This window comes from Elaeis guineensis, chromosome 5 (assembly GCF_000442705.2).
Source record: "Elaeis guineensis isolate ETL-2024a chromosome 5, EG11, whole genome shotgun sequence".
Classification (NCBI taxonomy): Eukaryota; Viridiplantae; Streptophyta; class Magnoliopsida; order Arecales; family Arecaceae; genus Elaeis; species Elaeis guineensis.
In genome coordinates this window covers 130,137,154-130,160,927 of record NC_025997.2, presented here as the reverse complement: position 1 = coordinate 130,160,927, position 23,774 = coordinate 130,137,154, and the positions used below count along the sequence as shown (strand labels likewise).

The following is a 23,774-nucleotide window of genomic DNA, read 5'->3' as shown; positions in this document are numbered from 1 at the left end:
AAAAATGTGATCATCGTCCTGTTGTTTCTACGGTTGTTGGGCAGTTGAACAACCTTGCAGGCGAGTGCTGCGAAGAAAATAGCTCAACTGCAGGCATGGCATCTTGTCTTCAAAAGAAAATTGGTACGTGGCCGAGTTCTATAAGTGAACAACTTTCACATCCCTTGGATCAGACAGTCTTTTTTCAACTGTATGCAGAAATTTTTTTTTATAATGCTCTGAATCTACCTGCCCAAAAGCTCCCATTCAGCAATATTAGTCAATACCAAGCATCCAACTGTCTTAACCACCTAAAAGTGCATGGCCATTAATAAGAGGCACACATCTAATTAGAAAAGAAATTTTTCGCTATTTGACTGTACCTAGGTATGCTATCAGGCAGGGTCCAAGTCTTACTAATCCCAATCTGTACTTGTTTAGGTAGCGGCTCTAATTTTTATTCCATACCCGATGGATGCATTGAAGGATCAAGTTGGGCCCGGGCACCAATCTGGTATCCAATATTATTATCTCGAAGAGCTACTTAAATTAAACAATAAATTTATAAACACCCAACATATGCTCCAAAAAGTAGATCATGAGCAACAAGTATTTCATGGTTAACTATATAACGATAATGCAGTAAAAGTTGAAAAGATATGCACAAGTATAAAAGCTAGTATGTTCTATGTCATTACTTTTTAAATTTTCAATTGAAGAATATTGTAAATAAAGCTAATATTATATCCATGTATGTGTTTATGAGTGAATATGTGTATGTGTTTATATATTTGTATACTATATTTTACGCAAAAAATCAAGTAATTTATGCATTTTTAGATTGAAGCTAATATAAAAATCTCAAATGCAAACCCAACCCTAAAGTTTCGGATTTTGATTCCTATTCATTATCTAGTTGGGGTCAGGTCCAGATGAGAATTGGGTCTAAGTCAAGTATTGTATTTGTAGGTTGAAGTTGCAACCCTAACTATACCATCATTAGGAGGGGTCCTAGAATTTTATTTTTCTTTTAACCATCTGTTAAATTTCGAAGTTTTATGTGCACATACATAACTTTCTTTTTTTTGTTTGGGGGGGAGGGGGAGTCAAATGCATATATATACTAGCTAAATACAAAAAATTAAATAGCGAATATAGTTGAATAATACCTTGAATCATAAGTTTCTTATTGTATAGTTGATTGGAAGATTGAATATTAGAAGAGGTGCCGAAAGTAAAGCAATAATCCTTGTTTTGCAACAACAACTTGCTAACACTTTGTTTTACCCAACAAGAAAAGAGTGGTATTGAATAACCATCTCCAACCACATAAGCACTTAACATTCATATAAAATGGCGCCGGTATCTTCTATTTCTTAGATTCTGTCAACACAAATCTAACATACGAGGCAATCATTTCTTTCTTATTTTAGCTATTCATTCGTAGAAGAATGGCAATGATTGAAACGAGCTTGATCATCTTCTAAACATAGCATCCTATTTTCAGAATAGAATAATAGCTAAAACAAATTTGACTATCTTTCTATCGTGGCTATGATTACTTTCCTTTGCTATCGTTATATGATTTCTATTGCTATAACTTTTTCTTATCATTGGAATTCGATTCTTTGACAACTTATATATATATATATATATATATGCACGCATAGCATTTTTATGAATAATATGAGAGATTAACATTTGAAACAATACGTCTCATAAGATATCATTGTTTTTTTTGGGGCACGGCAGTATTAAAGGCGTTGTTTTTTTGGGTACTCTGCATGCATACACAGAGAGAAAGTGTTTATAAGAGTCCGATCCATCATTAATGTTGCCATAAAACAAACATTATCAATTATTTTACGTATTGCGCCACGCTTGGTCTCTGTTTTTTTGCAAATGAATCAACGGCCATGCCATGCACTAGCGGACACCAAACTTTTATTTTAACGGATCAGAAGACAACATCCCAGACGCAACGTGACAGCGAGACCCGTCAAACCATAGGACGTACCAATGTACTGTGATTCGCATCCGGCAAGATTCCAGCGTGATCCAGTCCGCAAATCACGGTCATCGGCGACTCTCCCGACGGTTCTGGGGCCGTACACGGAATCCGCACCTACATCGCTCCTCCTCCTCGATCACAGACCCGTCACGCAAGGCACGGACGGTAGTGATCCGCGGAATGGATCTTGACGGTTCGAGCGCCAACTGGAGCGGATCCGAGGTTTTTGTAACTTCTTCACTTGCCTAGCTTCTTGTACCAATATGTTTATGTTTATTATATTTATATTTATATTTATTTAATAAATATAATTATGGATATTATTTAGACTGCAAAATTTTATATTTATATTTATTTTTAAATAACTAAACTCAAATATCGAAAGCATATGATAATAAATATTATTAAATAGATAATAAATTAAAATAATAATATATAAATAAGATAATATATTTTTTTAAGAATCTATAAACATTATATAAAATTAAATAGATTTATATAAAAATTTAGATACTCAAATATGGATGCTCAAATTTGTATAGATTTCTATGCAAAAACGGATCCACATGAATCCACTTTCACCCCTACCTGCTTCCTTCCCTCTCCACTCGGCTTAACGAATCCTCCATTTTCTCCGAATTTTTCTTTCTATTTTTTCCTCTCTCTTGCATCTCCCATCGCAATCCTTCCTCTTTAATTAATTCCATAATCTCCTCCTTCCTTCTCTATTTCGTCTTTTTCGTTGTACTCTTATTTTACTATTTTTTTAAAAAACAAATTGTGGCGGAGGAGTAGAGGTCTCCAAGGTCCGATCTTTTTTTTTTTCTTTTTTTTTCTTTTTTTGTGCTTCCCTGTTCTCCTCCCATATAGAGAATTTCTGTTAACGTCGATCGCAAAGAGAAGGAAAGAAGGAGAATAACTTGGGGATGGGGAGGGAAACGTCGTCGGAGATCGAGGTCGTGGTGTCACAGACACGGGGGGACAACGCCGTCCATCCACTGGAGGCGGATCGTACCGCTCCACCACCGGCGCCGGAGCAACCGCAGGTGCGGTCGGTCCGCCGGTGGGTGCCGTGGCTGGTGCCGGTGTTCGTCGTCGCGAACGTTGTCATGTTCCTCGTCACGATGTACGTCAACAATTGCCTGAAGAATTCGCCGAGGCCCTGCGTCGCTCCCTTCCTCGGGAGGTTCGCGTTCAATTCCCTCAGGGAGAATCCACTCGTCGGTCCTTCCTCATCTGCGTGAGTTTTTATTTTTATTTTCTTTTCTTTCTTAGTTCATGTGATCACATATTTATCGGGAATACCGTTCTCTTTTGTTCCTAACTGGATATCGAGCTTTTCTTCATTTGAATTGCTAGTCGTGGTTGGTCATATTTGTGTACTAACTAGTTTTGCTATTTAAAAAGGTTATAGAAAGTTATGCTGATCTGTTTTGATATTAGGTACTCAAAGCTGCTATTTTTTTTTTTCTGTTTTATTATTTGCTGATATTTGGTTGAAGAGAGGAAGGGGCTAGTGCTTGGAGGATTGGTATATACATGGTCGAATGATATTGTTTTATCAGGTTGTTAGATTTTTTTTTTTTTTTTTCCCACTTCATGTTTGGTTGTATTCGTTTTACAAAGAGCAATAATAGATTTGCAATTCTTCCTGATGTGCCCCAAAAGTTTGATTTTTGAGAATATAAATTGATACATGCGTAAATTTTGCCTTGAAAATGGTATCTCCCAATCGACAATGTCTTTAGCATGTAGGTGGCCGTCGAATCCTAACAGATTGACGTTTATGTTGTTGTTCTGCTCTCTCTTCCCCACATGTTTTATCTAACACAGTCTTGGCTTATATTAAATCAGAGGTGCCTATTTGAAACTAGTGGAAGTTGACAGAACCTTAATATTAAGCTACATTGTTGATTGATCTAGTTCTGCAACACCTCACGGTTATGTATCTCAAGCTTTTGAATGGGCTTTTGGGATTTTTGCTGAGGGTCCTGTGGTGTTATCTTCACCATTTAATCCCTGTTTCATGTCATCCACGATACCTTTCACTTCAGTGCCTTTTTTCTTGAGGAAAGAATAAATTTTTGAGATCACCTGACATAATTTATACCATGATCAAAAGCAAAAAGAATATTGCTAATATCCTGCATAAAAAAAAACCCTTAATTTCACATGGAAATTCTTCCGAGATCCACATGATGAAGGTAAGGAATGCCATAATTGCAAGATCCTCTAGCAATATTTCATCAACTTTCCTTGGAATTGTTAGAATGCATGCTTTAGTTTTTTTTTTTTTTTTTTTTTAAATGAAGGCACAAGATCTCACTTTGTGAATGGTTTTTGACCAAACTGGCCAGCGTGCACTAAGAAAACATGTCCTTGCAAAACTTGTGGGCCTAGATATCTAAAGAAAATTTCACAGTGTCATGGTTCATGATTCTATTAACTGGAAGCCAACTAGTTATTGGAATTAGACTACAGTCTAAGTACCAATAGCATTTTGGAATGTCAATTCCTTGGAGGGCCACTGTTAGCCTCGTAACATGTTCTGTAATCAAATCAATGATGGCTCCTGCTGGCTAAGACTTGTCTTCAAAGAGCCAAATGTTACTTTTCCTCTTTATTATGACACAATGATATTACTTATTAGGAATCATATTCAGGATTTCCTTCTATAAAGCTGCCAACTTAAAAATCTTCTTCAACAAAGAAGTCAATAGGAAATATCCTAACTGTAATATTATATGTATGAATGAAGACCAAAACATCCAATTACATGCATGTGTTATAGGTTGTATGGTCACAGAATCTCCCTTCTGCATATCAGATATTTTGGCCAAGGAGTTAATACAGGTCACATTTGAAACCTTGTCACCTATGAGGATCTTTTTCTTTTCCTTTTTTTCTTTTTTATTTTTTTCGCACTTCTACCAATGCAAAGCTCATTCCTTCCATGAACAGATAAGGTTGATTTCAAATTGCCCACCCTATCTTAGTGTTCCACAGTGCAATGATTGAATCATGCAAGAGTTTGTTGTCCCATTATAACTTTTCTTTTCTAGTATGAATTTTGGAACTCCATTTATTTCCTAAATATATTTGAATTGCTCCCATATTCTGTGATTATGATGTTTGTAATGTGTTAATCAGCACTGCATCATCTGTTACTAGAATTGTTGGGTGAGAAGATATGTGTTTTCCAGTGTATAAGGAGTATCTTTGCAAATTATGCTCCTCAATACTGTATAGGAATAGAGAAAGTTGATTGGTAACTACTTCCCTAAAGCACATGGAAGTATTGGTTTTCATTATTGTACAGTTTTGCTTAAAATATAAATTTTAGGTTATGTGCATTTTTCTTATTTGATGATTCTAGAACTCTGACGTAGCTAGGCTTTTACATATGTTGATGATGTTTGAGCTTGTTTGTGTTCAACTGCATTAAAGTGGGATATCTCCACTTGTATTTGATATGCACCTTACAAACTGGTTGAACTTGCAATGTTTTCTGCTGTTTCTATGCTGTGGTAGTTATGAGGGTCTGGACATCTAAGTGATGTTATATGCATCTAATTCATCAGGCTAGAGAAGATGGGTGCTCTAGATGTGACTAAAGTGGTTAAAGAGCACCAAGGATGGCGCCTGATCACTTGCATTTGGCTACATGCTGGAGTCATCCATTTACTCGCCAACATGTTGGGCCTGCTTTTAATTGGAGTTCGACTTGAACAAGAATTTGGATTTGGTATGTAACATAATAACTTTTAACTTCATGCTATTTACTGATTTAATGTTTTGTCTTAAGACCAAATCTGATGTTGGCCACAATCAGAAGAATAACTGTTACTGCCTGATGTAATATCGTATTTTACATTCTTGCATGCATAAATCTACATCATATTCTTCCTTAGCAGGTCCACTTGCAAACAGTGCTAATCGTGTTTTTTTCTTCATCTTGGTTTAATTTGTGACATAATGAAATATTCAGGCAATTTTTATAAATTTGTGGATTCATAGAGCCACAACTCATTTATGATAATTCAACCTCTTTGACCTGTCAATTGAGGTTTCCAGGAATTTTAGAAAGTATGCTTTTCTGGCCACTGAATGCTACCTGTGAACCACATAAAATATTGACCTACAGCAAGTCACAAAAAGGAAGTGGAATTTTGTATTCCTTACAAATTTCAAACCAAGTCATCAATGAGCATTTTTTTTACACGTATGAGTTGGATTTGATGTTCCCTTCAGGGGAAAGCAAAAGTAAGGCTCGATATTAGATCCAATCATATTTTATTGTGAGGGATTCTAGTCCTTGGCCCAGGTAAAGAAATTTGATTTGGTATGTTAACTTCAGGACAAGGACTTGCGTGCTAGATGTGATATACTGACTCAGATTATGTGATATAGTAGTATTGTGTATGATTTTTGTATTCGAGTTTTTTTTTTCTCATAATAATATTATCGTTATATGACATTCTTGAATAAGCAATACTTCTTAGAACCAAAATCTTTGATCTTTACAGTGAGAATTGGCATGCTATATGTCATGTCTGGGTTTGGTGGGAGCGTACTGTCTGCTCTTTTTATCCAGTCACGTATCTCAGTTGGTGCCTCTGGTGCGCTTTTTGGGTTCCTTGGAGGCATGCTTTCTGAGCTTATAACCAATTGGACAATCTATGCAAATAAGGTAATCTTTGATCCATGGCATCTAATTGGAAGTAATGCTGGTGGGACATTTTCAACTTTTGTTTTTAAACTATCTAATGCCTTTAAATTTTAATCTTCAGTTTACAGCATTGTTGACCCTCATATTCATTATCGCAATTAACTTAGCTGTGGGACTCCTCCCACATGTGGACAACTTTGCTCATATCGGAGGATTTATTTCCGGGTTCCTTCTTGGATTTGTGTTTCTTGTTCGCCCTCAATTTGGGTGGATTAGCCAAAAGAATGTTCCTTCTGGATATCACACAGGGTCACTCAAACGCAAGCACAATATTTATCAGTATACACTGTGGATCATTGGTGCCATCTTTCTAATTGTTGGGTAAGTTGCCAAATTATCATTTTCTGTCTACCGGATATGTTTTGCGTTGGCACTACACATCTGTGTTTGTGCATCTGCATTACGAATAGTTAGATTATAGGCTCATACATCCTCAGAGTTGTTTTAATTTCACAAGAGCAGCCTGGGAAAATCTTTTTGGTATGTCAGCCAATTTTGGATGGTTGATTAGAAGGTTAAACAACATTTAGAATATTAATTAGTAGTTATAAAAATCTCTCTGTTTTTATGCTCATCCACAAAATCCTTTGCATAAGTGAGGATATCACTCGAAGGGCAGCAACTTATATATATGAAGCGGAGAACCATCTCTTGGGTTAGTTTGCAAGAACTCATTTTTTTAGCGAGGATAACATGGCTTCAATTGATGACGACCATCCATTGCATAAATCACAATTACAGGAAGAATATTTTTCATGAAGTGCAGTGAGAGATGTCTTGAGTTCTTGGGTTGGTTTGGGTGCAGTCATACTTGCTACAAATGATACGTGGTTTTCATGCTGGAAGATCAGCAGAATAAGAAATGATTTACCAGTTGTTTATCATTCTTAATTTGAAATGTTTAAAGGACCAGACTTTTTTTTTAAAAAAAAAAAAATAATAATAATAATAATAATAAATCTCTGAAGATGCCATTCCCCCTGTTCAGTTATATAAAGTTAACCAGACTTGCATTTGGAATTGTCTATTGTTGATGATGGGGTATATTCCAAAATTTCCACCAGGTTCACTGTTGGCCTAATTATGCTGTTTCGAGGGGTCAATGCAAATGACCATTGCTCCTGGTGCCATTATATAACTTGTGTCCCTACTTCAAAATGGAGCTGCAAGCCATCGATGATCTGCTTTGTAAGATGCATAAATTTTTCTCATTTACTTGGTGATGTTGCTTTATTTATTTCCTGAAAAATGCTTCTCAACTTATTCCTTGCAGTCAGCTCAAGATGAACATGGTTTGAATTTGACATGCCAAGGCTATGGAAGAAACCTAACGTATTTCTTTCCTAGTTCAAGCGAAACTCGGATAAAAGAACTGTGCAACCAGATTTGCAGTTGACAAGTCCATTCCTTGTTTTTTGGGACTCTAATTGATTCTTTATGTTTCTGAATAGATGATTACAAGCTTCTGTAGCCTATCAGCATTTTGTGAAATGGTCAGAGAGGATGCTTTTGAGAGCCCCTGTCCCCATGGCTTGAAATAACAGATCATACATAGCTCGATCTCTTATAGAAAACCTCTGGGAGAAAAACATGATGTACAGATACAACATGGCTCATCATCAAATTAGAAGTAAGAGGCAAAAATCCTTGATATTGAAAGGAAGGCTAACAGAAATAAAGATGGTCACTAGACAGTTTTGTTCTCCTTTTTCCTCATGGTATGCTAGTTCTGTCTGCTGAGAAAACTGCTGTAAATGTATGGATTACTCAAGCTCTAGCTTTTGACATGTTTTGTGCAGACTGAGTAGTGTTCCCCGCGTATTGCATCATCGGTGTGCTGTGTTTTTTTTCCCCCTGCATCAAGTGTTGAAACTAGCTTGTTTAACAGAGCAGGCATTGTGGTAGGATGGGAATGAGGAGGGTATTTAGACTTGCATTCCATAGTTCTTTCATATCAAATTGGTGGGCTATTACCAAAATAATGGGGGGAAAAAAGAGTACATTGGTTGGCTGTGATTCGCTCTATTTGGCTCTGCTGCGAATGCGAACATGGATACTGAAAGCTATGCTGGTGTTTGGATTGGATAGCCACTCAAGCGAAGCGAGATACTAGCGATATGAGTTGTGTGAATATTTTTGTTCCCCACGTTTTGAGCCATTATAGACAAAAAAAAATATCAGCATATGATCATTGGTCTGTGCCAATGCTATCTCCTTGCTGCATCAGATCCAATCCAAATATCTGATTAATTAACAGTTCAAGACTAACTAAATCTCACCTGGAGGTGGTGGTGGTGAAAGAGAGTTAGAATCTCCCTGTACTAGAAATGGACAACACCATTATCTTGTTTTATGATAACCCAAGCCAGTACATTCATAGATTGCATTTCGTAGCTGGCAATTTATTCAGATTATCGATAATTTAAAGTAGGCCCACCAGATTACTGTGTTTGGTATGCTTTCTAGATGGCAATTCAGATTGTCTTGGCAATCTATGTTACTGCCTAGAAGACAATCTAGATAGCTTTGGAGGTGGATGGCTATTCAGATTATCACTTCTTTGGTAATATTGTAAAAAAAAATTTGAATAAAATTATCTCTCAAAAAATTACATAAAACTTGTCTCTGCAACTGCAGGGGTGCCATCGATGGAAGCTAGCCCCACTGCTGCCTCCCTCTCCCCATATCCTAATGGGCTCCTTCCATTCCTCCCATGATCGTGGAGATGATGATGATGATAAATTGGAGCATGAGCTCCTCACAAACTCCAAAACCTCCAAGAAGAATGTCCTTGAGCAAGAGCCCAAGGTCCTCCCATACTGCACTGCTGCCTCTCCGCTTTCTCCCCAGCTCTCCGTTGCTTGCACCCCACGCCTCTTTGGCCCTTCCGTCTAAGTCTAGGATCCTCCCCCATCCCAATAGACTCTCATGCTTCCTAAGATCGTGGAGATAGTGACAACGGCGACAACAGTGAGAAAGAATGTGGACTCTTTGCGAATTCCAAGATCTCCAAGGCGAAGATCCTCAAGCAAGAGTTTGAGATCCTCCCATGCCGTACCGCTGCCTCTCTACTCTCCCTCCAACTCTCCATCGCTAGCACCCTACGCCTCCTTGGCCCCTTTGTTCGGATCTAGGACTCTCTCTCGATCTCAATGAGCTCCTCCCATTCCTCCAACGATCGTGGAGATGGTGACGATGGTGATGATGATGACGAAGAGTGCCGGTTGACCTCCAAGAGTGGTGGCCGACAGTGGGGCTGACCTCTAAAGGAGAGCACCAAATTAGGGCTTTGGCCGTATTCAAGGTGTGAGGTTTACTTCCATATACACATCATCGTTGGATCAGACGAGGGCCATTGCGGCCTTTATCTGTACCAAACACATAGTAATTTGACTTAAAGATATTTTGAAATTTGATTTCACATTATCGGTAATCTGATTATCATACCAAATATGTTAATCAAGATTTTCAGTTTTTTCCTACAACATTATCTGTTGTATTAAATACAATAATCAATATTACTGACAATTTAATGGTGGCAATCTATCTTGAAGACAATTTATATTACCTTCCAAGATTGTCTGGCGACGTACCAAACACAATCATAATCTTTTCACTGATGTAGTGTTTTTTTTTTTTTGGTCCTATGATCTTGTTAATATCCATTCACTAATTAAGAAACTAAGATCTCTCGTGCACACTAACTTATGACCAAAAATAAACCCAAACATGGGCCAAGCTTGGGAACCCAGTGACCCTTGACCCAGTTGGTGATCTTTCCACTCTAATCCATATCCAAAATCGATCTTGAATTCAGATTTGGATCCTCCAAAGTAAGAAAAACTAGAACTCATATGTAAACTAGATTGGTAATTGGATTCAAGTTTAAATTCTAGTTTTTTTGAGGATGAGCTATTAAAAGTTCAAAATTTTCAAAATTAAAAAGACTCTTCTCATGATAGACTGGGCAAGATTGCAATATAGAAAGGAGCATGGAAAGTGAAAAATTGGATTTGAAACAAATCTAATTATTTTTTAAATAATTTAAAATTTTTATTTATATTTAATTTATTGAAATATAATCAAAATCTAAATATCGATTCGAATTTTAGAACTAAATTAGTATTAGACTATATATAAGAAAAAGTGTATATCGAAATATGAAAGAAAGAAACTAATATAAATGAGAGAACCAAATTTTTTATATTTTTATATTCATATAAACTATATATATAGTTTCTTTTTCAGTATTTTGCTTATCAAATTTTTAGTTTCGGACATAGGTAAATTCAGATTTGATTTGATAAAAAAATCAATTTTATATATAGAATCTGAATAATTAAATTTTTAAAAGCTTAATTTAAATCTATATCTAATTATTTTAAAAATAATCAGAATAGATTATCTAGATGATGGATATAATTTACATCTCCATAATTTTCCTCCGAGATTTTGCTACAGTATTTTTTTAATATATATATTTTTTTATAAAAGATATTTAAAATATTACATTACTATCTTCTTTTTCTATATTTTATTTTTTTTTAAAAAATAATATTTTTTATCCTCCTCTACCTTTTCTTCGTTTTTCCTTGCCACCGCCTCCTACTCGCCGCCCACCTCTCCACCTCCTGCCCGCCTCCCCGACGGTCTTCTCCCCTCCCTCCAGCACTCAATCTCTCCGACACCCCCCTCTCACCAGTGCTCGTGCCCCCACCCCCTCGGTCCTTATACCGCCCCCTCTCCCATGACCATGCCGCCTCCCGCCTTTCTTCTTCTTCACCATAGATCGCCCCTCTTTTCTTCTTCTCCACCACATACTCTCCTTTTCTTCTTCTCTGCTACAGGCCGCCCCATCCCTCCTTCTTCTTCTCCACCAGACCGCCCCCTCCCCCTCCCGTGACCGCGCCGCCTCCCCCCCTCTTTTTCTCCACTACAGGCTGCCCCTCTCCTGCGACTGCATCGCCTCCCTGCTCTTTCTTCTTCTTTGCCACAGGCTGCTACCCCTCATGCTCGTGCCACACCCCCCCTCCTGTGACCTTCGCGACCGTGCCGTCTCCTACTCGTGCCGTCCTTCCCCTCTCTTATTCTTTCGTCCGCCCTTGGTGATGACTCCTTCTCCACCCTTGGTACATACCCCCACCACCTCCTTCTCTCTTGGTGATGACACTACTGCCTATTCCGCCCCTCCTCTTCTGCCCTCAGTACACATCCCCCAATTTCTCTTTCTCGGATCTTTCCCAACTCCACCACTCATCTCCACGGAAAAATCATGATTTGGAAAAGGAACAGTGGTAAGAAGACTTTTAAAAAAATATATATTTAATTTAATTTTAATTTTTGAAATATTTACTGTATCAATCGTGCACATCTGATACTCTAACTGGTTGTTAATAAAAAAATCTAAATTATTCATCTTTAATTCAAAAATCAAAAATAAATTAATTATAAAAATGCTAAACTACTTAGCAAAATCCTTCTCCTTGGTTCACATCGGTCCCGTAATTTCCATCAAATCTGAGGGGTATACAGGTAACCCAACCTCGTTCCTGTTGTCTGATACAGCCTGATTCTTCTTGCGGCTTATCGTCGCTCTCTAAGAAGCTCGAAAACGCTATCAAACGCCGAGGTTTCTGGTCTCTCCGCGCCTATAAACAGAAACGAGAACCCTAGCCCTCTTTCTTCCATGAAACCCTGAAAATCTTTTGCCGATGAAATCGCCCATGGCGACGAGAGCCATGAGCGGCTGCTCCCTCTTCCGCTCCTCCACCTGTTGTCCTCCCCTCTCCGCCTTCCTTTCCCGCCGTTACTTCCACCCTCGCCCTTCCACTCTCTGCGGAAGCCTTCGTTTGGGGCATCCAACTCCAAGATTTCGGTTGGATGGCCTGGTCTTCCGGTGCGATGCAAGTGGGCGGAGCCGCTTCGCCCACAGCCTCGTCGACTGCGTCATGGAGGAGTTGGCAGAGATTCGCGCCAGTAGGCGAATTCGTGCATCTATCAAGTAACAATCTTTTTTCCGTTTCTGCTAATCATTTTTTGCTTCACAGTGTTGGAATATATTCAGTTTTTATGCGAAATTTATCTTTCTCTTGAAAAACGTCTTCAACTAGTGGCCTCACAAGTTGTCACCTCGCTCCCTCACTTGAAAGAATTTTAATTATATAATAGTGATCCTTCATCATGTCCCAGATGAATTGATTGCTAATTTTCGGGGGTGTGCAATGTGCAATTAATATAACTACTTTTTTGCAGGATGATGATCAATACATCTGTGAGTCCAGACCTAACTCCAGATTTGATTCCCAATATCTCTAAGTGCAACCTTTTTTCTTTAAAAAGAAAATTATAATTTCATTTTAACATAGAAGACTGTGGAGAAACTAGAGTAGCGAAGATGAAGTGGAGAGGTGCCTCAGTAGTGCCATGTGCCTGATATGTAGTATGACAAGTTCTGATGGATATGTTTGAGGCTTATGATTTTAAAACTCAAGAAAAGGAAATAAAATCTATAACCTATGTACTTCTATAATTAAAATGAATAATATACATGATTGTAGATACTAAAATATAACTTTAATAGCATCTGTCAATGCATTGGTTAGTTTCTGTTGCAAACGGCCGAAACTGACAAAAACCTGAACGTGGGGGTTGGTTTCAGTTTGGTTTCGGCCAAAATAGATCAATTTCAGCCAAAACTTAAAACCTTGTTAAGGCTGCAATGATGCTTTATGCCCCTTTTTTTTTTAGCCAATGTGGAAGATTTCAAACCATAAAACAAGTGTTATTAGCTGAGAATGTTATGATGCATTTGTGGTTGATTAAGGGAGAAAGGATTGAATGGTTAATGAGAGGAAGTGGAAGAATTGCATTGAAGTTAGAGTGACAGAGAGCATATTGAAGTACATGTACATAGATGTGCTTTGAATTGTGTGAAGGGTCATTAAAGAGGAAGATGCAAATCAAACATAACATGAATGGTAGTTCTGAGAAAACATTCAAGATATATTTGCAGGCTATCATGTCTCCAATCGGAATGGATGGCGAGGCATGATTCATAAAGCTGCCTGTAATGGAAAATAGAACAGAGTAAGGCCTTTGTGGGGCAAATGGTGCTGTTCGCAACAGAAACAGTGGTGGTAGATGAAATGAATCACATCTGTAGGGTTTTTCTTTTCTATCACATCTTATATGAATGACTACCCATTTGTAGGGTGTTCACAACACCGTTAGAATCGATATGTTGTATGTCTAGATGTCTAGCAAAGGCACAGGACATTCAGGTGAGATGGAGTATGTCATAAATGTTAGTACAATGCTTGATGCATGAGGTGATGAGGAATTAATTGAGTGATTTACTTCATGTGCATAGGGGTCTACAATTACATCAATGCCAGATAGCTGCCAAGAAGCATAAGCTAGAAAACACAATATGTGTTCCAACGACACCTTCATAACTCCAAATATCCGGATTCATTATAGTTCCTCCCGGCAGAGTGAAGTTGAGCAAGTGATAGCTCACACAAATGCTATTGAAAGTGAAATTCACCAGGAAAGAGTGTTGATGTGGCAACTCAAGTATGGATTTGCTTGAAAGCCCTTTTCCCGACGGCTTTATTCCCTGAACCTGAAACATTGAAAGAAGGATGAGTTATGATGATTCTTTGTTCACACTAGACAGAAAGAAAGACTCGAGAAAAGCTCAATCTCTCTTTGAGAGTCAAGCGATGTGATCCATCGTTGTGAAGCGCTGAGTACCTTGCTAGCCTGACAGCGCTTTCAGAGTCCCCGGGTCATTCCATTAGTCTTTTGTTCGAAAAGGGATTCTTTCGACCTATTAGTATATAAGTCTTAATACAACAACGTATTGGGCTTGAATATACTGGTCTGTTGGGAATTCTTCAAGCTCTAGCAAATGGGACTAAATTACTTTTTAAGGAGGACACAGGGTTGGGGGTGATATTTTTTTCATCCTAGCATTATACACCCAAGGACTTGGGGGGAAGAAGGGGAGGGAGACCAACTTGCATTTTAATTATGTAGGCTCAAATAATTGGGGATTCACCACCCAGGAGTTGAGTCAAAACTCCAATTGCTAAGCAGGGTGATATGACCATTGGGATAAGCCCCAATTCACTATTAGTTAAATAAAGAGATCTGCACTTCCGTTTTAAGAATTCCTTCCTTGTATCACCATACCATGGATAGGTTAAGATTCCAGATATGATGTTACCTTGTTCATTGCGGTAGAAGAGAATTGAACTGTTATTTTGAATTTTGAGCCCTCGGAGCATATGATCTTGTGGGGGTGTCAAGCAGGGGAAGAACCCCACTGGTTATATCTTGAAAAGGAAAATCCAGCCCAATCAGCCATGGTTTGAATTGAGATCTGAGGAAGTGATTGATCCAATTACTGTCCGCAAGATGATTGGCAACCAAACTAGTAACTGCTAAAGGCTGATGTTAATTTTTAGCACATTATTGTAGAATAGCTTATACAAGGTCTGTGCATATTCTTCAAGAAGTTTGGAGTCATTATCAGATCCAGTAAATCATGCAGCTTCCACAAGATTTCTTAGCTTTTGCTTCATGTGGTCAGAAACATGAAGAACTAGTGAATGTTTGTTGGTTTATATGCTTGCTGTGAACTAAAATCAGTGATTAGCAGTATGTTATTTTCTTATTCCAAAGGTCAAGCTTTGCTCTCTATTCGTTTACTAAATTAGATTGTTGATGCCAAATTGTAATTAGAATTCATTACTTTTTCTTTTATTTTCTTTTTTTTCTTTTATTTTTTTTTTTGCAGAATGGGATTACCCAGCAGTAAGGAGTTATTTGAAGTGAAACTAGAAAAGCGAACCTTGCAGAAAGGACTGTTGCTCGAATTTCGAAAAGATTCCCAAAAATTATTGCTAGCAGTTGTGCAAAAACCTGATGGGAAGAAAAATTGGATGGTGTATGATCAGGTTTTAATTGAAGCAACTACTGCAGCTTGTTGAATAGGTTGCTAGGTGTTTTTTCTTTTTGTGTGTATGTGTGTTTTTATTTCTTTTCTATGTTTAATGCCATGCAAAATTCAACTGTTTATAAGGTAACAAGTTTGATTGTTTCTATTTAATTAATTAATTTATCATTATTTTTTTAAATTCATCAAAGCAGAATGGTACTCTATCCTCTATAAGGCCCCAGCAAGTTACATATGTGGTGCCTGGTATCGAAGATTTTGACCATACAAAGATTGCTGATTTTGTTCAAAATGCTCAGGATCTCTTGGTAAGGAGTAAGACATGATTCTTATTTTTAATAAATGTAAACATTGTATTATATGTTTTCAATGTTTTGTCAAAGGATCCATCAATCTTGGAGTGTGCTTGGGTAGAGCTTTTGGAAAATAACAAGTCAGTGACAGCTGAGGAACTAGCAGAGGTGCACTTTCATTCAAGCCAATTTGCCATGTTTTCACATCTCCTTTGTTTTATAGATATAGCTATCAATTGTTTCAGATAATATACGGTAGCAGGGATCCGCTTGAAAGCTACTGTGCCCATCATTTGTTGTCAAGAGATGACATATATTTTAACACGATGGAGACAAAAGGATTTTGTTCTGTTTATGAGCCTCGACCTACTGTACAGGTTTGTTTCTACCATGTCATCTCTGCACCTCAATAATTGATAAGGTGGTATGGGAAAGGCCAACTTCTTGGAGTTGGGGTCCAAGCTATGCTGTTTAAGATTGATTGTTTTTCTTGCTTTCTTCAGTTCATAGTAGATTTCTTTCTTTGTTCTCTCTTTGGCCTTGCTGTTTTTACAATATTATATTGTCTTATCCAAGTTTGCAATTGCCTCTGTGTTGCTATATGCCCTTTCTTGGCCTGGCATGCTAGTCTTGTTCTGATTTGACCTTGCAAGCATCACAAAACACTTTGGATGGAAATGTATGGTTTTGGTCATCCCAGTTTGTACATTCATTCTGTTGAGAAATCACCTTGTGTTTTCATGTATTGATTGTGCCAAACTGATATTCTTTCCATGATATCAGGTGGAGGAACTTTTACACAGGAAGCTTGTCAAGGAAGTATCTGAGAAGGAACTTGAAGAATTTGTCCAGTTACTGATATCTGCAAAGGAAATGCCTCCACGCTCTAAACCTTCTAAAAGTTCATGGCTGATAGAAGACAAGGTCAAAAGGAGGATTGAGGCTCTTGAGGCATATGCTATAGATGCATGCAGGAATGAGGAACAAAAGAAAACAGCCGGAAATGTAATATATCAGACACCTGTAATCTGACTTAAATTTGGTTAGGTATCTTATATGTGTTATCATATGGATAGTGAGAACTGATAACATAGAAAAGTTCATATTTTATTGCATCCTACGATAAAACAGATGTTATGGCCGGTAATTTGAAGAAGATATTCTATTAAATCAAACATATTCAGCATTATACGCCTGATGCAAACCTTTAAAAAAAGGTGCATGACCTATATTTCTCCAGTGCATTGTTATGCATGATTTCGTTCAATATTATACATGATTTAGTGCCAAGATCTGCCATATTGTTCTGTACTGATCCATATCAACTGTACCATACCGCATCATACTGTCCCCATAAGGTATCATTATGGTACTGAGGTTCGGTTTGGTATATAGGTTGAACTTATCCATACTGGTTTGAACTGAGTAGAACCATACCGCCCGAAACTGGGGTGTATACAATATCATGCCGCTTGGTTTTGGGCATTATCATGATTAAAAACAAGAAAAAGGGTTGGGAACTATGTTGGTATGGGGTGTGTACCATATTGTACTACCCATAACATACCAAACTGGTTATGTACCAATATCGTATCTGGTATCGAGATTGTGGACCTTATTTAATGCTATTTAATTCCCCCCTCTTCATTCTGTACTCATTCCAAGAAAGTTTTTTTCCCTGTCTTTTCTATGCATCAAAATGTCCGATATCTCATGCTATTTATTGATCTTTTGGTTGATTGACATAAAACTGAACATTTGACGTAGTAATCCTTATTTGGGCAGAAGAAGAATGGTAAAACTGTTCTTGTTGTGCCTTTTAGTGCTGGATTATGTCAGCATTTATTAAATTTTTGTGATCAGCTTTGCTTGTTTGGTTGCTGTTTTGGTAGATACTCAAGGCAATGGGACTATCAAAAACATCATCTGCTGCAGTGAACCTCCTTATAGATATTGGATATTTCCCTGTACATGTCAGTCTTGATCTCTTAAAGTTCAACATCCACACTGACTATAGCGATGAAGTTTTATCGGCTGCTGAAAATCTTTTGATGCTCTCTTCTGATCCTGATGAGGTAACAGTATTTTTATGTAGGGTTCTGCAAATGTGTATATGTGTACATATACATGTACATTAAATTCTTATTCTGTGAATTGCCTATCAGAATAACAGGAAAGATCTAACCTTTTTGAAAGTCTATGCAATTGATGTGGAGGCGGCTGACGAGGTAGGACAAGATATTCATGCATTTCCAAGTGCATGTTACTTCAATTTTCTTTACCATCTTTCAAGAAATATTTTTTTCTAAAAAGAAGTCCTTTTGCATTTTCAATATGATTTTAATGTTGCAGCTTGATGATGCATTAAGTGCAACTAGGCTGCCTGATGGTCGGATAAGAGTCTGGATTCATGTTGCTGATCCTTCTTGCTTGGTTGAACCTCACAGCATAGTCGACAGGTTTCTACCTTTTTTTTGTAATGTTTTAAATCTTTTCCATCAACAAGATTAAGTTTGATGTGCTGAAAAATTAATTGTCTTTACTGGTATATAGGGAAGCAATGCGAAGAGGAACCTCGATATTTTTGCCTACTGCCACATTTCCTATGTTTCCGGAAAAGCTTGCTATGGACGGTATGAGTTTGCAACAAGGAAAACTTTGCAAAGCTGTCAGTGTATCTGTCACGCTGCACGAAGATGGCAGGTAACGAGTGGATGTTTGGTTCTGTTCATGTTGAGGCGTACAATTTCATTACTGTGAAACGATTTTCTTTTTTTATGAGGAAACTTACGGTAATTTTCAAGTGCACAGTATTGCAGAATACACCGTAGACAACTCAGTCATTAGACCCACCTACATGTTGACATATGAGAGTGCATCTGAGTTGCTTCACTTGAACCTGGAGGAGGAGGCTGAATTGAGGATCCTATCTGAGGCTGCTTCACTCCGATCACAATGGCGTCGCCACCAGGTAATATTATCAGCTCTTTGAGGTATCTTTTATTTACTTCATTGATGAAGCCATTGTGTTTTTAGCTAGATTTCAGGTCCTGAATTTTTGTCTTTGGCATAAACAAATTATAGTCTTATAATTATTTATTCATGTGATTGGAGAATTATTAACATATATGCATAAATTAAGTCTCATTTTAATGGAAGTCCAAGCAATCTAATAGTTATTTAATGGTGCTTGATGAGTTAATGTTGTTCAACTGACTATCGGTCTGTTGTGATGTGATTATGTTGCAATGAAAACAGTCATCTTTTTTTAAATTAGTGATACCACTCTGAAGTGCTTTCAGGTTTGATCGCAAAGGGATTTTAACAATATGGTCCTTTGACCCCAAACCAAAAAAAAAATCCTGTTTTCTACAATAACGGCAATTAGGTCTTCAAGTTTGATGACTGGACAAAAATAAACCCTCTAGCAACAGAGTAGATCACTTTATTGTTCCTCTTCTGAATGGCAGTTATGCCCTTGAGGCTACTTTGGCTACGTGCCTCCCGTCCTCCATCACTCTTCTCATCGTCCGTCCCATCCATCCCAACTCGCTCTCTCTATGTTTATTCAATGAGGCCAAAGGCAGTGGACCAAGCATCAGGCTGATACACTACTAGAAGCGAGTACAGAAGATTTCCCAGCATTGCAGAATTAGAGCCTTCTCAAGATGGTGTATCAACATCACTGAACAATGGAGAAGAAAAAGATTATTGACAAAGAGGAACATGACCTTCCAAAGTAAACTTGTAGTTTGGAAGTTCCGTGAATCATGGAGCATTGGAGATGATTGACAGGGTAGGACCAGCACTGTATATTACTTTGGTTATCGACAAACTTAGTGAAAACAAGCTACTCAAAATAGGTAACAATTAAAGGAGCATAAGATGAATAATATTTTCAGATTCAATTAGTTTATTGATGATAAATCAGGCGAATGAGAATGTTGAAAACTGCTTTGAGAGAAGTCATTGTGAACTGATGGATGTTTTTTTTTGTGAAGGATGAAAATTGATAGAAAAGTCTCTACAAGGGTGAAGTCATCGGATGTTAGAGCCTAAAAATAGGACTTTTGATGGCACAAGTGTGGCTGACCTTGTGCTCATGGGAATTTGGATAAATCATATTGGAGGCAGGCCTGAGATGGATGGAAAGATGATGAGAACAATATGAGTTGAAGGATGGGAAGCGGATGGGAAAATGATTTGGGGAACAAAATGACTCACCCAACTAAAACTCCTTCAAGGGTATAGTTATCATCCAAATAAGAAATAGCAGTTGAGTTATCTATTTTATTGCTGGTTTGGTGATTGTTTTGCTATAATCATTAAAGTTGAGAATTTAATCATCTTTGCTGTAGAAAACATGACCTCTTTTGGTTTTGGATCTAAGAAAAGGGATTATATTGTCATAATCCCTATCACATGAAATATTTGGTGTCTTATTTCGTTTCTTTTACCCTCTAGAAGCATGTCCTCCATTATGTGAATTACCTGTTGATTTGTATAAAGGGTAGAGTTTTGCTTATTTTCTTTGCAACTAGAGGAGCATATTTTCTTTTATTGGTACAGTGCACATCTGATTTCCCTGCTTAGACAGAATTTCAGCTTAACATTGCCTGCAAAACCCATTTCTTGTTCTGTTGTTGTTATCCAAATATTTCAGAGATCAATGTAGTTTTGCTTACTTTCTTGCCATTGATAGTATTATGTCAAGTTGATGAGTTTTTCAACAAAATTAACAAATTAAACTCACAGGGTGCAATAGACACAGCCATGATAGAACCACGCATCAAGGTGACCAATCCTGATGATCCTGAACCATCTCTAAGTCTCTACGTCGAAGACCAATCAGACCCTGCAATGCGACTTGTCTCTGAAATGATGATCCTCTGTGGGGAGGCTATAGCCTCCTTTGGTTCCTGCAACAATATACCTTTGCCTTACAGAGGGCAACCCCAATCAAATATTTCAGTTTCAGCTTTTGATCATCTTCCTGAAGGACCTGTCAGGAGTTCTGCTTATGTTAGAATAATGCGTGCAGCAGAAATGGATTTTCGAAATCCTATACGCCATGGAGTTCTGGGTGTTCCTGGTTATGTACAGTTTACATCTCCCATACGCAGATATGTTGATCTGCTAGCCCACTATCAGGTGTGTTTTATTTATTTTGCAAAGTAAAGAGATTGTTTTTGACATGTTGGATCCAGCAGGTTCCTAATTTCTGTGTTTTGTTAGAGTCTCATATTATCATAGCTAGTACCATCCAATTTATTTAGGAGCATTATTTTATTGATTTTCAGGTGAAAGCTTTTCTTAGGGGAGAACCTATACCATTTTCAGCTGGTGAATTGGAAGGAATGGTGTGTATTGTGAACATGCATGCTAGAGTAGCAAGGAGGCTCTACAGCAGCAGTCTAAGATATTGGTTGTTGGAGTATTTGAGAAGACAGCCAAGGAAAAGAAAGTTCCATGCATTGATCCTTCGGTTCATCAAGGATCGGATGGCTGCCTTGCTTCTTACAGAGGTAAATACATGCTTGTTACTCAATAGATTTCTGAATTATTTGCACAATTTAATAAGCTGAAAGATTTGGTGCACATTATTAATAGTTCTGCTGTTTGCCCCATCTTTTGTATAGTTATTTGCATTTGAGCATAACAAAGAAATTAGTTATAATTTCTTCTTTTTGGGGCAATTACTTTTATCAGTATACAAAAAGGAATGTAAAATTGTTGAAGTGCTTCATTATTTCTTCTCTCAATCCTATCTTTTGTTATTTGTTTCATTTTGAAAACATGGCACCATATAAGCTGGTCCTGGGTGTGTCCTTTTGCTTTGCCCTCCATTAGAACATGGAAAGTAGTTTGGCCAGGTTGGCTTTGCACTTAATACCTCACTGATATGTGGCAAGCTTCGGCTCGACATGATCTGTTCACTGGCCATATCCTAATTGATATGGTCTTGCACACTGTTTCACCTCGAAAAAACTTACCAAAACTTTCATTGATCACAAAGGTTGTGATGTTTTTTAACATTTAATAACAAAAGCAACGAATCATACCAAGAACATTGTTAGCATGGTTCCTATATCCCCAGTCTAGAGGTCATCTTGCAATTAAGTAATGCATTTGTTGCTTCTTATGGGTTCTTTTTGAAATGAGAACCTGACAGATTTTATATCGTTGCTATGCAGACTTCTGTTTTGCAAGATTTTCTTGGCAATGCTATATTCTGAATCCTGGGTGTTGTTTTTTTTTTTCCTTTTTTTGAGTGTTTTTCCTTTTTTTTGGTTTTTGAGGGGGGGTGGTGTTACTTGGTATCTTGTTGTGCTTGATGACTGTTTATTCCTTTATTTGGTGTTTGATTTTGTTGGCTTTTCATCCTGATATTTGGTATTATTAAAACGAAGGTGAATTTTTATTAATGTTGCTCGCTCCCTTAAAAATTATGTATTGCAGGTAGGGATTCAAGCTTCTGCGATAGTTTCAGTTGGAAAACAGGCTGGGGATGAAATAGTTGTTGTTGTTGAGGAAGCTCATCCCCGTGATGATGTCCTCTCTATTAAGGAAATTTAAAGGAGTTTGGAGGGTCTTGTAGATGATGACATTGCTGCATTGTCCTTGAGCTTGCCCTGGTGTTATCATTGGTAAATAAATGCTAATCTATTTTTTGAGTCATATTGCTTAAAATACCAGTCCTTTCATTGAAGTTGTGATCATAAACTGCCAAATACCTCCACAGCTAGGAATGGCAGAACATTGAGAACGGCATTTTCTTTAAATTTAGCATCATTTTGTTCAATATGTTTGAGTTCAAGATTAACTTTGCGTGCAAGCTTAAAACAATTTTTGACCATACATGTATATCCTGTTTTGAATATCACGGGCAGCCCCCTATGGGAATGCTTGGCAATTGAGGATCCATAAGCCAATCCCAAATAGATGGGAGAAGGCTTTTGATGGTTATGGGTGTTCATCCTGTTTTAAGAATATTAATGTTATTCTAGAAGTTAAAGCTCAACCCAATATTTCACTTTCAATCACCAAACAAATGAAAAAGAAAATCAAAATAATTTTGTTTTGTGTCATCTTTTTTGTTTACAGGAGGTTGAGAAATTTGTGTAGTCCATAATGTTTTGCCCAACTGATCCAGTTGATGTGAATGCTACTAACTTCAGTCATGTCAAATGAGCAAGATATCCAACAAGCACTTTGTGTGAATCTTGCTCCAAACAATGTCACTGATGACTGTTCCAAAACTGAAGCTACACAGTTTATAAGACTGCCACTTTTTCCGCCTTCAGAATTTGCTGGAAGCTGCTGCCGAAGCTTTGGCAGTTTGGTGGTTGCGCTCCACTGACTTGAGCTCATTTTCTGCATCAGGGAATATACCATCCTTTCAGTTTAATTTGGTGGACAGCGACCGGTTACAGTATCATCTCTGATGCATGATGTGCACCAGAATGCTTGTGGAGCCACATATGATATGGGTGGGTGCAAATTCTATTGGTGACCTATGACTGGCTTAAGATGTTTTCTTCAACCAGTTGAAAGTATGGACGGGAAATGAAGAAACATGTATATTACATTTTTTGGTCAGTGAAAGTTCTGCCGTATGTTTGTCCATGTGTATGTTCTAAGTTATCAAATTTCCACAGTTTTGGATTGTTTTCTAAGCTGCAACTTGCAATGTAATCTGAGATCATTCAACTTTATCAATCTTTTTTTCTTTTGATGATGTTCAACTTTGTCTATCTAATGGATAGACAAAACATCAGTTAATTTGTGCTGCAGGGCTTA

At 37.6% G+C, this 23,774-nt stretch overlaps 2 protein-coding genes across 2 annotated transcripts; both read left to right on the top strand.

Moving 5' to 3' along the window:
• Window positions 1-2,667: 2,667 nt before the first annotated feature.
• Window positions 2,668-8,630, top strand: LOC105045650 (RHOMBOID-like protein 2). The gene is made up of 6 exons (XM_010924004.3): window positions 2,668-3,230; window positions 5,572-5,735; window positions 6,517-6,680; window positions 6,781-7,040; window positions 7,784-7,907; window positions 7,993-8,630. The coding sequence occupies exons 1-6, from the start codon at window positions 2,917-2,919 to the stop codon at window positions 8,113-8,115; spliced, it is 1,149 nt and encodes a 382-aa protein (XP_010922306.1). The 5' UTR covers window positions 2,668-2,916; the 3' UTR covers window positions 8,116-8,630.
• A 3,680-nt stretch (window positions 8,631-12,310) lies between these two features.
• On the top strand, window positions 12,311-23,600 carry LOC105045651 (ribonuclease II, chloroplastic/mitochondrial). The gene is made up of 15 exons (XM_010924005.4): window positions 12,311-12,720; window positions 15,523-15,682; window positions 15,876-15,989; window positions 16,065-16,142; window positions 16,220-16,351; window positions 16,758-16,979; window positions 17,867-18,049; window positions 18,140-18,202; window positions 18,327-18,433; window positions 18,528-18,677; window positions 18,786-18,945; window positions 20,730-21,125; window positions 21,275-21,499; window positions 22,434-22,621; window positions 23,079-23,600. The coding sequence occupies exons 1-14, from the start codon at window positions 12,431-12,433 to the stop codon at window positions 22,548-22,550; spliced, it is 2,397 nt and encodes a 798-aa protein (XP_010922307.1). The 5' UTR covers window positions 12,311-12,430; the 3' UTR covers window positions 22,551-22,621; window positions 23,079-23,600.
• The last annotated feature ends 174 nt before the right edge of the window (window positions 23,601-23,774 follow it).